This window comes from Hypanus sabinus, chromosome 4 (genome assembly GCF_030144855.1).
Source record: "Hypanus sabinus isolate sHypSab1 chromosome 4, sHypSab1.hap1, whole genome shotgun sequence".
In the NCBI taxonomy this organism is placed as follows: Eukaryota; Metazoa; Chordata; class Chondrichthyes; order Myliobatiformes; family Dasyatidae; genus Hypanus; species Hypanus sabinus.
Window position 1 is genome coordinate 98301918 of NC_082709.1, and position 14044 is coordinate 98315961.

The following is a 14044-nucleotide window of genomic DNA, read 5'->3' on the forward strand; positions in this document are numbered from 1 at the left end:
TACATCTAGTTATGTTTTGCCTCAATTTAATGAATAATGCATGCTAGAAAATCATTCGTGTTTAAGGTTGCCTACCCCTGGTATAGAGGAATGTCATTTGGAATGGAGATGAGGAGGAATTTCTTTAGCCAGTGAGTGGTGAACCTAAGGAATTCATTGCTGCAGGGCAGCTGTGGAGGCCAAGTCATTGGGTATATTTAAGGCAGAGATTGATAGGTTCTTGATTAGTCAGGGCTTGAAGGGATATAGGGAGAAGGCAGGAGATTGGGGCTGAGAGAGCAATATTACAGTAGTCATGGATTTTAATATATAGGTAGATTGGGAAAATCAGGTTGGTGCTGGATCCCAAGAGTGGGAATTTCTAGAATGCCTGTGAGATGGCTTTTAAGAGCAGCTCATGGTTGAGCCCACTGGGGGATCAGCTATTGTGGATTAGGTGTTGTACAATGAACTGGAATTGGTTAGAGAGCTTCAGATAAAAGTGCTTAAAAGGAAAGTGATCATAATTTGATTGAATTCACCCTGAAATTTGAGAAGGAGAAGCTAAAGTCAGGTGTATCAGTATTACGGGATTAGAAACATAGAAATATAAAAAACCTACAGCACAATACAGGCCCTTTGACCCACAATGCTGTGCTGAATATGTACTTAGAAATTACCTAAGGTTACACATAGCCCTCTATTTTTCTAAGCTTCATGTACCTAACCAAGAACCTATCTCTTAAAAGACCTTATCGTATCCGCCTCCACCACCGTTGCTGGCAGCCCATTCCATGCACTCACCACTCTCTGTGTAAAAACTTACCCTTGACTTCTCCTCTGTACCTACTTCCAAGCACCTTAAAATTGTGTCCTCTCATGTTAGCCATTTCAGCCCTGGGATAAAGCCTCTGACTATCCATATGATCAATGATTAAAGAGCATTACAGAGGCATGAGAGAGGAGTTGGCCAGAATTGATTAGAAAAGAACACCGGCAGGGACGATGGCACAGCAGCAATGGCTGGAATTTCTGGAAACAATTCAGAAGATACAGGCCAAAGAGGAAGAAAGATGATACAACCATGGCTAACAAGGGAAATTAAAGACTACATAAAAGCCAAAGAGAGGGCATATAATAGAGCAAAACATAGTGAGAAATTAGAGGATTAGGAAGCTTTAAAAAACCAACAGAAGGTAGCAGGAGTCATTAAGAAGACGAAAACAGAATTCAAAAGTAATCCAGCCATTAATATTAAAGAGGATACCAAAATTTCTTGAGATACATGAAGTGGAAAAGAAAGACAAGTTTGGATATCGAACCACTGGAAGACAATGTTGGAGAGATAGTAATGGGGTCAAGGAAATGGTGGAAGAATTGAATAAGTATTTTACATCAGTCTTCACTGTGGAAGACACTAGCAGTATGGTGGAAGTTCCAGCTGTCAGGGGACAGAAGTGTGTGAAGTTGCCATTACGAGGGACAAGGTTCTTGGGAAACTGGAAGGTATGAAGGTACATAAATTACTTGGAGCAGATGGTGTACACTCCAGAATTCTGAAAGAGGTGGCTGAAGAGATTGTGGAGGCATTAGTAATGGACTTTCAAGAATCACTAGATTCTGGAATGGTTCCAGAAGACTGGAAAATTGCAAAAAGAAGGGAGAGGCAGAAGAAAGGATGTTATAGGTCAGTTTGTCTGACCTCAGTGGTTGGGAAGGTTTGAAATTGATGTTAAGGATATGTTTTTGGAGTACATGGAGGCGACAAATAGGCCATAGTAGGCATGCATTTCCTCAAGGGAAAATCTTGCCTGACAAATCTAGTGTAACTCTTTGAAGAAATAACAAGCAGGCTAGATAAAGCAGAATCAGTTGATGTTGGGTACTTGGATTTTCAGAAGGCCTTTGACAAGGTGTCACACATGAGGCTGCTTAACAACTTAAGAGCCCATGGTTTAACAGGAAAGATACTAGCGTGTCTAGAGCATTGGCTAACTGCCAGGAGGCAAAGAGTGGCAATAAAAGGAGCCTTTTCTGGTTGGCTGCCAGTAACTAGTGATGTTTCACAGGGGTCTATGTTGCGACTGCTTCTTTTTACGTTTGTACATTATATGTCAATGACTTGGGTCATTGAATTGATGGCTTTGTTGCAAATTTTGAGGATGATACAAAGATTGATGGAGGGGCAGGTACTTTTGAGGAAGTAGAGAGGTTCAGAAGCACTTCTTATACTCAATGGCTGGAAGCACTTCAATAGGAGAGTGGACAAAGAGTGGCAGACGGATTACAGTCAGAAAGTGTATGGTCATGTGTTTTGGTAGAAGAAATAAAAAGGTAGACTATTTTTTAACTGGACAGAAAATACAAGAGGGACGTGGGTGTCCTTATGCAGTATTCCCTACAGGTTAATTTGCAGGTTGAGTCTGTGGTGAGGAAAACAAATGCAATGTTAACATACATTTCAGGAGGACTAGAACATAAGAGCAAGGATGTAATGTTGAGACTTTATATAGCACTGGTGAGACCTCACTTGGAGTATTGTGAGCAGTTTTGGTCCCTATCTAAGAAGGGATGTGCTCAAACTGGAGAGGGTTCAACGGAGGTTCACAAAAATGATTGACTGGCTTGTCGTATGAAAAGTATTTTGATGACTTTGGGAGCAGACAGTATGACCTCCTTTCCTGGGGAGGTGGGTAATGTCAGCCAAGTTGTTGCTTGGTCGTGCTGACCAAACACATAACTAACTAAAACATGATCACTCACTGGTGCTGTTCGGTGTGAGCTGAAGGAATTGCTCCTTCCTTTATCTGCCATTTAATGATCGATTCAGATAAAGCACAGAATACGCCCTTCAAGGCACACTGCCCAGCCTAATCATGGAGCAATGACCAAATAAACTACCAACCCAGTACATCTTTAGTCTGTGGGAGGAAACCTACATGGTCATGGGGAGAACGTACAAACTCCTTACAGGCAGCGGTGGGAATTGAACCCTGGTCACCTGTACTATGAAGCGTCAGCTGAAGTGGCTGAGTCTACAACCGACTTTCTATTCTGCCCTTTGGAGCCTCCATACTGGACTGAGATACAGCCAGTGGGAATGATTTCCACTGTACATAGAAATCTGCAAGAGTCTTTGGTGACATACCAATGAAGTCCAACCACTGGTGCACGCTTTGTGAGGTCACTGGAATGTTGTTGCCCAGGAAGCTGAAGTGACCCCTCAAGGAGGACTGCTGCTGTCCTGACTTCCCCTTGCTGAAGTCCACAATCTATTCCCTGGTCCTACTGATGTGCAAGGTTGTTGCACTCAGGCAGCTGCACAGTGAGCAGTTTCAAGTTCCCAAGGATCAATCCTGAGCCCAACATATCGATGCAATTACAAAGAAGGCACAACAGTGCTTGCATTTCATCAGGAGTTTGAGGAGGGTTGGTTCGTCACCAAAGACACTGGCAAATTCCTACTTATGTACTGTGGAGAGCATTCTAACTGGTTGCATCACCATCTAGTATGGAGGGGCCACTGCACAGGATCAGAGAGAGCTGCAGAAAGTTGTAAACTCTGCCAGCTCCATCATGGGCACTAGCCTCCCCAGCATCCAGGACACCTTCAAAAGGCCATTTCTCAAACAGGCTGTATCCATCATTAAGGACCCCCATCATCCTTTTCCCATTGCTACAGGTGCCTGAAGACGCACACTCAATGTTTCGGGGACAGCTTCTTCCCCTTCACCATCAGATTTCTGAATGGATTATGAACTTCCTCAGTATTTTCCCTCTCTTTTTGTATTACTTATTGAATTTATTTTTATATATACTTATTGTAATTTGTAGTAATGTATTGCTGCCACAAAACAACAAATTTTGCCACATATGCTAGTGATATTAAACCCAATTCTGTTTCTGAAATTCCTCCTGTATTCCTGTTTAATAATTAGTTTCTCTACTGTAAATCTAATTGCTCTCTCCCCTAAAAGCTTCTAATGGTGTTATTGATAGCTGAACAATTTGTCTATGGGGCATATCAGCACCTGGATCAGTACTGCAAATGTGAGCATGTTGTATGATTGCAGCATTCCTTCTTTACGTACACAAAATGGTATCAAGTGGACAGACACAAAGTGCAGACAGCAGTTTGTGGAAATTAAATGTGAGCTTTCTCTTGAACTCAAGAGACTGCAGGTGCAGAAATATAAAGCACTGATCTGCTGGAAGAACTCTGCCCTATAGTGTAGCTTTGTACCCTCAAAGAGTTACGAGAGGTTTTTTCAAAAAGTGGATCGTGTATTTGAAAAGCAAGTACAGATTGAGAGTTCTAATGTTTTAATTCTATGATAATAATGAGCCTTTATGAATTTAGCAACGTGCAAATTAATGTGGACAAAAAATAACCGCAGTTCCTTTTTTTCTCACTAAGACGGATCATCGTGTGGATCTCAGCTTGCCCAAGGATGCCCATGGGGATATTGACTTCGCGTTATTGGTTGAACAGTTGAAAGAATGCATCACACTACAAGACCAGGCAGATATACTCTACATCCTGTATGTCATTAAGTAAGTGAAACTCCTGAAATGTTCTGAGCAATGTCACTGAGCAATTTAAATATCTTTCTTTCTTCAATCCTCCACCCACTTAGAGTTTTTTTGAAAAGCAGTAACCAATTTAAGTCATAGACGTCTGTATATGATATCTATACCAACCATCATGACTATCTATACTAACCCCATTTGCCTGCATTAATTCCATATTCCTCTTTGTCTCTATTATTCAAGTAGTTGTCCAGAGCCTCAGAAAAGCTGTTTCTGCCTCTAGCACTTGGTAGTTCATTCCAGATTCTGAATTCCCTCTTTGTGAAAAGCTTAAGCCTCCTTCCGCTCACCTTATGCTCATGTTCTCCACTTTTATACAAGGGAAACAGACTCTGGCTCTCCATTGTTTTATAAACATCTATCACATTGCCTTTCAGCCTGTCCACTCTCTCTTGCTAACTCAAAACCTCCAATCCAGAGAACATCCTTGTCAGTCCTCTCTGGACTTAATCACATCCTTCCTATTGTAGGGTAAATGAAGCTGTGAATGGTACTCCAAGTACAGCCTAACCAATGTGACCTGACGTCCCAGCTCTTGTAGTCAAACAACATTTCAGCAGCATGGCCCTCATTTGCCTCTCACTTGCTGGAACTGTGTAAAGCAAGTTGCACAAAGACTTGACTCTCTCTTTAATATTGTCGCATCCCAGTTGCTTGCATGAGCAATTTTTCTATGAGTAATCAGTCATAATTTGAAAGTCAGTGTTGACAAGATGTGGCTGGCCTTCTGATTTAAAATAATTCATTATTTTCCTTAAACATCTTCCCTACCCAGGATACCACTGTAGATGTAATTCCCCATGCAAATCATTTTCTGTGTTTGGTACATTTTCCCAAACAACTCCTTGAATTTACATTCATCAAGGTGTCCCATAACTTCACAGAAATGTTATCCATATACACTACATCTACTGCTCTACCTTCATCAACATATTTAGTCATATCCTCAAAAAATTCAAACAGGCTCGTAAAGCATGACCAATTTCACAAAGCCATACTGACTATTCCTAATCATATTATGCTTATGATTCCTTTATTGCCTTCTGCTAATCAGCCAGTCTTCTACCAATGCTAGTATCTTTTCTGAAGTACCATGGGCTCTTACCTTGTTAAGCAACCTCGTGTGTGGCACCTTCTCAAAGGCCTTCTGAAAATCCAAGTAAACAACATCCACTGATTCTCCTTTATCTATCCTTTGTTATTTCTTCAAAGAATTCTGACAGGTTTGTCAGGCAAGATCTCCCCTTAAAGAAACATTGGCCTATTTTATCATGTGTTTCCATATACCCTAAAATCTCATCTTTAATAGTGGACTCCTGAATAATCAGCTGTCAGTTTGTACTCCTTCTCTCCCCAGCTTCTAATCTGTCCTCTGTTGGCCTTCCTTTCCAGTCCTGATGAGGGTCTCAGCCTGGAACATTGATTCTGCCTGACACAGCATTTTGAGGGTGTTGCTCTCGAGAATGATTAATGATGGATGAAGGAGCTGGGAGAGGTTACATCTATGGAAAAGTCTTCAATAAATAAACATTGCTTAGTTACACTTAATATGACTGACTCAGCAATGTGAGCGTGAGGCTAACATTTCATCTGAGAAGTCATCGAGAATAAAAAGTCGAAGCACAGCTTATGGTCTTCCAGATGCAAACTGAGTTGTTGGAAGCAAAGAACAGAGTATTCAGCTCTATGAGGAGCAAGAAAGTAATTTGTGCTTTTGGCATAGTTACATGCACAAAATCAGGCCCTTTTAACTAGCTGTGCCATGCCAGGCAAGTTGTCTATCTGAGCTAGTTCCATTTGCTGACATTTGGTCCATATCCCTCTACACCTTCTCTATTCATGCACCTGTCCAAATGTTGAATTGTATCTGTCTCTGCAGCTTCCTCTGACATCTCATTCCATACACCCACCTAAAACTGGCCATCAAATCCCCTTTAGGTCTCCCCCCTCTCACCTTGAGTTTTAGACTCACCTACCCGGGAAAGGACTGTCACTTTTCACTTTATCTTTGTCCCAGATGATTAAGAACTCATATAAGGGAAAAGCTCTAGGGGAAGAAGTCCTGGCATATTCAATCTCTCCTTATAAATGAAGCCTATGTGAATCCTTTCCAATTTTCCCTCTCTCCCATACTAGGTTGCTTACATAACATGGAATTTTTTTAACTTTACAATTACTTTTGTACTGGTGTTCCAAAGAGGCCTGTCAGGACTTTCTGTAGAGCTTGAAATTATTTCGGTTATTAGGCACTTCGCAAAGACCAATAAAAAGAAGTGAGGTTGAAGAACACCATTCGATCTATGCCTCTTGATAGCTTATATCTGTCCAGTGAATTAGGTCTTTTCTTTTTAGAGTGAAGGATGATGAGAGGTGACTCGATAAGGTGTATAAGAGGCTTGACTAGAGTGTATAGCCAGCTAGTTTTCCCAAGGTAGAAATGGCATAATTTTAAAGTGACTGACTGGAGGAAGGTATAGGAGGGATGGCAGAGGTAAGGTTTTTACAGAGAGTGGTGGGCACGTGGAATGTGCTGCCAGGGGTGGTGGTAGAAGCAGGTAGGGATTTTTCAGAGACTCTTAGATGGGCAGGTGGATGAAAGAAACATGAACAGCTTTGTAGAGGGAAGGGTTAAATTGATCTTAGAGTAGATGAAAAGTTTGCTACAATGTCATGGGGCAAAAGGCCTGTTCTGTGCTGTGTTCAATTACTCTCAACACCTTAATGTGTTTTGCCTTTCATGTGATTTATAACTTATTTCTTTTCATAATGAAAATGATGCATACAGAGGCGTACAAAAGTTTGGGTACCCCTGGTCAAAATTTCTGTTACTGTGAAAAGCTAAGCGAGTAAAAGATGACCTGATTTCCAAAAGGCATAAAGTTAAAGTTTACACATTTCTTTAATATTTTAAGCAAGATTGCTTTATTTCCATCTTTTACTGTTTCAAAATAACAAAAAAGGAAAAGGGCCCGAAGCAAAAGTTTGGGCACCCTGCATGGTCAATACTTAGTAATACCCCCTTTGGCAAGTATCGCAGCTTGTAAACGCTTTCTGTAGCCAGCTAAGTCTTTTAATTCTTGTTTGGGGGATTTTCGCCCATTCTTCCTTGCAAAAGGCTTCTAGTTCTGTGAGATTCTTGGGCCGTCTTGTATGCACTGCTCTTTTGAGGTCTATCCACTGATTTTTGATGATGTTTAGGTCGGGGGACTGTGAGGGCTATGGCAAAACCTTCAGCTTGCACCTTTTGAGGTAGTCCATTGTGAATTTTAAGGTGTGTTTAGGATCATTATCCTGTTGTAGAAGCCATCTTCTTTTCATCTTCAGCTTTTTTACAGATGGTGTGATGTTTACTTCCAGAATTTTCTGGTATTTAATTGAATTAATTCTTCCCTGTACCAGTGAAATGTTCCCCGTGTCACTGGCTGCAACACAAGCCCAAAGCATGATCGATCCACCCCCATGCTTAACAGTTGGAGAGGTGTTTTTTTCATGAAATTCTGCACCCTTTTCTCTCCAAACATACCTTTGCTCATTGCAGCCAAAAAGTTTTATTTTAACTTCACCAGTTCCAAAATGCATCAGGCTTGTTTAGATTGCAAACTTCTGATGCTGAATTTTGTGGTGAGGATGCAGGAAAGGTTTTCTTCTGATGACTCTTCCATGAAGGTCATATTTGTGCAGGTGTCGCTGCACAGTAGAACAGTGCACCACCACTCCAGAGTCTGCTAAATTGGGGAGGTTTGATTTGCACTCCTACAAGCAGTTCTCTCAGTAAGTTTTCTTGGTCTTCCAGACCTCAACTTGACCTCCACCATTCTTGTTAACTGCCATTTCTTAATTACATTACGAACTGAGGAAATGGCTACCTGAAAATGCTTTTCTTATAGCCTTCTCCTGCTTTGTGGGCAGCATTTATTTTAATTTTCAGAGTGCTAGGCAGCTGCTTAGAGGAGCCCATGGCTGCTGATTGTTGGGACATGGTTGCTTCTTCTTCTTCTCCTCCTCCTCCTCCTCCCCTTCTGATGCATCATGGGGTATTACTGCCCTCCGCAGGATGTACAATCAATCACAGAATTTCAAGAAACTCAGATTCTCAAATAGAAACTAGTTGCATGTAGAAACAGAATAATAAACTTTTCAATCAGATGGTGGTTCTCTTGATGGCCAAACAAAGATTTAATAGAAAAACAAAAAACACTTAAATCAGACAGCCTCTTGAACAATATTCTTCTTTCAATTTTATATTGATTACAACTCAGCAAAACATGCTGAACTGTCTCTAGACTATCACAGTCACATAATCCAGTTGGATGTTTTCCTATTATTCTTAAGTAATAGTTAATCCACAATGCCTCAACCTAAGTCTTGTTAATTTCACCATATCTCTATGATTTAAAGAGTAACAGTCTGAGACCTTTTTAACTAGAGGGTGACTAGGAAAGAAATGCCTTCCCTTTAATTCATTTTTCCAATCCTCCTGCCATTTTTTCCCTATGCCTTTTTTTATCCTACTTCTTAGTTCTGCTCTGCCTGGGGGTATTCTAATTCCTACTTGCCCACTCTGTAAGGAAGACTTTGCAATGCCATCCACAATTTCATTTCCCTCCACCCCAGCATGACCAGGTATCCATGTAAATCTAACTTCACAACCCATCTTCCCTACTCTAAACAAAACTAAGAGAATCTCGATAACTATGACAGGACAAGCTTTTGATTTATTCCCTTTTATAGCCTCTAAGGCAGCAGCAGAATCCGAACGGATGAGAACTCTGCATGGTCGAGAGTCTTCTATCCACCATAAGGCCCAGAGGATTGTTAATAATTCTATTGCAAAGACAGAAGCATCATCTGAAACCCGGTGACCAATCTCAACTCCAAGTTGAGACACATACACCCCAAATCCTGCCTTACAGCTCTCTGAGTCTACTGAGCCATCAGTAAAAATCTTCAGATAAGATCACCATTTATTATTTAAATATTCATTTATGATCAATGCTGTTGAAATTGCTCTGCTTCCTTGAAGCTGAAAAAGGAGGAATAGGTCTACTTCTGGTTCTGGCAAAAGCCAAAAAGGAATGAGTGGCAAGCAAATTTGGTCAGCTACGTCTTCCTCAATCAGTTTAAATTTCACAGCCCAGATATTAACCAAATCTAAAAATGGGTATCTTTTTATTTTACTTTGGTGCTTCGACATCTCCTGCAAAAGACATTTTGATGGACAGCTGTGATTGAAGCCATTTAGTTTTGCTCAATACTGCAGGCCCAACTTAACTCGTCTTAAATGTAGAGGTGCTTCCCCCATCTCCACACATAATGCAGGAACTGATGTTCTGAAAGCTTCCCAGCAGAGTCCTAAGTGCTTTGGACTGCACAGTGTCTAATTTTTCAAGCACTACAGTAGCAGCAGAACCATAAGCGATACAACCATAATCAATTACTGATCTAATCATAGCTAGATATATTAAGTACATAGTTTCCCATCCTGCTGCCCAGTAACATCCAGCAATACTTCTCATAACATTTAAAACTTCCTCACACTTTCCAATTGTTTTATCCATATGTACCTCCAAAGTAAGTCCTTGATCAAACCAGATACCTAAAAACTTGAATACCTTGACCCTTTCTAATGGAGAATCATACAGACACAATTCACAATCAGGAATCCTTCTTCTAAAGCCAAAAATCATATATTTGGACTGAAGCAGAAATCCTGAAACCCCATTTGTTTGCCCAGTTTTTAACTGATCTTAAAGCCTTTTGAACCTGCCTTGATATATACTAGACGTTTCGTCCTCTTTTTCCTGATTGCTCCATCATCTGCAAACAACAATTTGCCAAATCCTGTCGCTACCTGCTCAAAGATATTGTTTATCATGACATTAAAAAAAGAACAGGACTAATGACGCTTCCTTGAGGAGTACCATTATCTATTTTAACTGACTTGGAGCTTGAACCGCTTATTCTTACAAGAAAATCTCTGATCCAGTTAAACATTCTATCTCTAATTCCCGCATCATAGAGTCTAATTAATAAACCATCCTTCCATAGTAGTTACCATTACTTCTCTATTTTGAAATGCCTTTTTAATATCATGATCTAAAAGGGCAACAGAATCCATTGTTGATCTTCCAGTTCTAAAACAATTTTGATAGGCAGCAAAATGCCCCTTATTTTCTAAAAAAAATAAACAAGTCTGTTGGCGACCAATCATCCCATAGTTTTACAAAAAACTGATGTTAAAGCTATAGGCCAATACGAACTAGGACTAGATATGTCTTTACCTGGCTTTAAAACTGGAACTACCATCACATGCTTCCATTCTACTGGTAATTTTCCTTCTTTCCACACTGAATTAAACAAAGCTAGCATTTCTATTAATACAGAGTCATCCAAATGCTTAAGCAATTCATAACACAGTCCATCCCTACCAGGAGAAGTGTTTGAACCAGATTGGACAGCTTCCTGCAATTCCTGAAGGGAGAAAAACAAATTCATGGAGCTGTTATCATCCAAGCTCCTGTCCAATTTCCAACTTTCCTTTAACATAATTTCCTTTCTCAAATCCCCTGGCTCTCCAGAACTGTGTAATGCTTGGAACCCCTCTACAAACATATCAGCCTTTGCCTTGTTAGTTACAGCTTCAATATCTCCTTCCAGCAAAGCTGGGATAGATGGTTTTCTATACATCCCTGACGTTCTGTGAATGATCATCCATAGCTGCTTTATAGATGTCTCAGGGCCCAGGGTTCCACAAAATCTTCTCCAGCTATCCCTCTTTGCATTTTTAATTACTCTCCTTGCTACTGCTCTTTCCTTTTTATACTCCATAACATTATCTAACACTGGGTACTTTCTTAATTTCCTGTAAGCTCTATTTCCATTTCTTGCTGCTATATCACAAATTTTATTCCGCCATGGAATATGCCTCAAGCCTTAGGAACATTCTGTAGCGGAATAGTCAACTGAGCAACTTTATGAATTATAGAACAGAGGGATTCATTCCACTCATCTATGAAGCCCTCACCATCAATCTCGTCTATTATATCCACAGCTTTCTCCTGGTACTCATCCACCGGACCAATTAAAAATTATACCTAGCAGCCCTCTCCTCAACTTCTACTATCAAATTTCTACCTAATCTACATAATATAGGATAGTGATCACTTCCTAGTGTGTACCTGTCCATAACATCCCATTCCCCAATCCTGGCTAAGTTTGAGGAAGTGATTGATAAGTCTAAGTGACTACAAGTATTCTTTACAATATTAAATCTTGTAGGCCTTCCATCGTTTAGAAGTACCATGTTGTATTTATCTAGAAACTCCTCTACCACCGCTCCATTACTATCTTTACTTTCACTACCCCACATAGGATTATGGGCATTGAAATCTTCAACCCAGATTACTGGGGATCTTACCTTATTCATAATTCCATCAAAACCTGATAACATCATCATATTACATGGATTATAGAAGTTAATCAAAGTTGTTTGACCACGAGAGCTCCAAACCTCCACAGCCATAATTTCAAGGTTAGATTTAAAATCCGGTCTTCTAAACTGAAGTCCTGTTTTTATGAAAGTTGCTCACCCTCCACCAGATTTACCCATTCTGTCAGCTCTCAAACTATCATACCCAGGGATCACAAAATCTAAATGAGGCTTTAACCATGTCTCCTGTATACAGATCAAATCAGGCTTATCTTTAAAAGTTCCAATAAACCTTTTAAATTGACCATTTGCAATTAAACCTTGCATTCCATTGTAATATCAAAAACATCCAAATACTAATTATCGGCCTCTTCAAATAAAGCTCCCCCATCCTTCTGACCCCAACAACTGGGAAGTATTCAGTGATTGTTTGTCTCTCATATACTCATGTAATTTTCCCAGTAAAACATGTTTCCTATCAAGGACTGTCTCTGCAGCTCCAACAACTACTTTTATCATATCCAACCTCTTGGTTGCAGATGTGCAGGAAATGGGAGAGATCTGCACATCTGCCTTCACTCCATCTGCTGACCACCCCGCTCGGGATAGGGTCCCCCTTGTCCTCAGCCTCCAGATCCAACGTAACTTCCGCCACCTTCAACGGGATCCCACTACCAAGCACATCTTTCCCTCCCCCCCCCCCCTTCTGCTTTCCGCAGGGATTGTTCCCTACACAACTCCCTTGTCCACTCGTTTCCCCCCATCCCTTCCCACCGATCTCCCTCCTGGCACTTATCCTTGTAAGTGGAACAAGTGCTACACCTGCCCTTACACTTCCTCCCTCACCACCATTCAGGGCCCCAGACAGTCCTTCCAGGTGAGGCGACACTTCACTTGTGAGTCGGCTGGTGTGGTATACTGTGACCTTTAAGGCTCCCGGTGTGGCCTTTTATATATTGGTGAGACCCGACACAGACTGGGAGACCGTGTCGCTGAACACCTACGCTCGGTCTGCCAGAGAAAGCAGGATCTCCCAGTGGCTACACATTTTAATTCCACGTCCCATTCCCATTCTGATATGTCTATCCATGGCCTCCTCTACTGTCAAGATGAAGCCACAGTCAGGTTGGAGGAACAACACCTTATATACCGGCTGGGTAGCCTCCAACCTGATGGCATGAACATTGACTTCTCTAACTTCTGTTAATGCCCCTCCTCCCCTTCTAACCACATCCCTGAAAAATTTTTTCCCCTCCTTTTTTTCTTTCTCTCTCTGCCTCCATCTCCCTCCGGTGCTCCTGTCCCCCTTTCTTTCTCCCTAGGCCTCCTTTCCCTTCTCTAGCACTGTATCCCTTTTGCTAATCACCTTTCTGGCTCTCAGCTTCACCCCACCCCCTCCGGTCTTCTATCATTTTGCATTTTCCCCTCCCCCTCCTACTTTCAAATCTCTTACTATCTTTCCTTTCAGTTAGTCCTGATGAAGGGTCTCAGCCCGAAATGTCAACAGCGCTTCTCCCTATAGATGCTGCCTGGCCTGCTGTGTTCCACCAGCATTTTGTGTGTTGCTCCCAAGATAGACTCTAGATGAAAGAACATCACCTGCAAAAACCAGCTGGACAGGAGAATCCCAATTACCTCTTTTTCTCAATTTTAATCACTTGGCTTCAATCACTCGACCACCTTTAATATTGTCTAAAATTTCCTTTTCAGTCATGCCAGACCAAATACCATACACTACCCCCCTAACTCCCTTCCTTTCTTTCGGAGTAATACACTCCATTTTCACAACCAATTTTCCCACTGTTTTAGCATTGTTATATTGGTCAACATCTTTGCGACAAATTTTCAGCAATCTATTATACAAAATCTTGGCCTGTTTGGTTCTCTAATCCTGCTTTCAGTTTCAAAGGATTAAGGACTCTAAATCCTCCTTCCCCTTCCTTCTGACCTTTAATTTTATACAGAACTATAAATTCCTCCAAGTCATCCATTTTCTTCAATTTGTTGTCCCCTATTACATCGGGTCTTTCATTTGGTGCACCTCTG

General features: G+C 41.1%; 1 protein-coding gene across 1 annotated transcript in view; it reads left to right on the top strand.

The window, feature by feature from the left end:
• The window catches only part of LOC132393015 (phosphorylase b kinase regulatory subunit alpha, liver isoform-like), a 221448-nt gene that overhangs the window by 136055 nt on the left and 71349 nt on the right, over positions 1 to 14044 (top strand). Inside the window, exon 22 of the mRNA XM_059967706.1 lies at positions 4397 to 4533. Within this exon, the coding sequence (XP_059823689.1) occupies positions 4397 to 4533 (137 nt within the window). The remainder of the gene's footprint in view (positions 1 to 4396; positions 4534 to 14044) is intronic.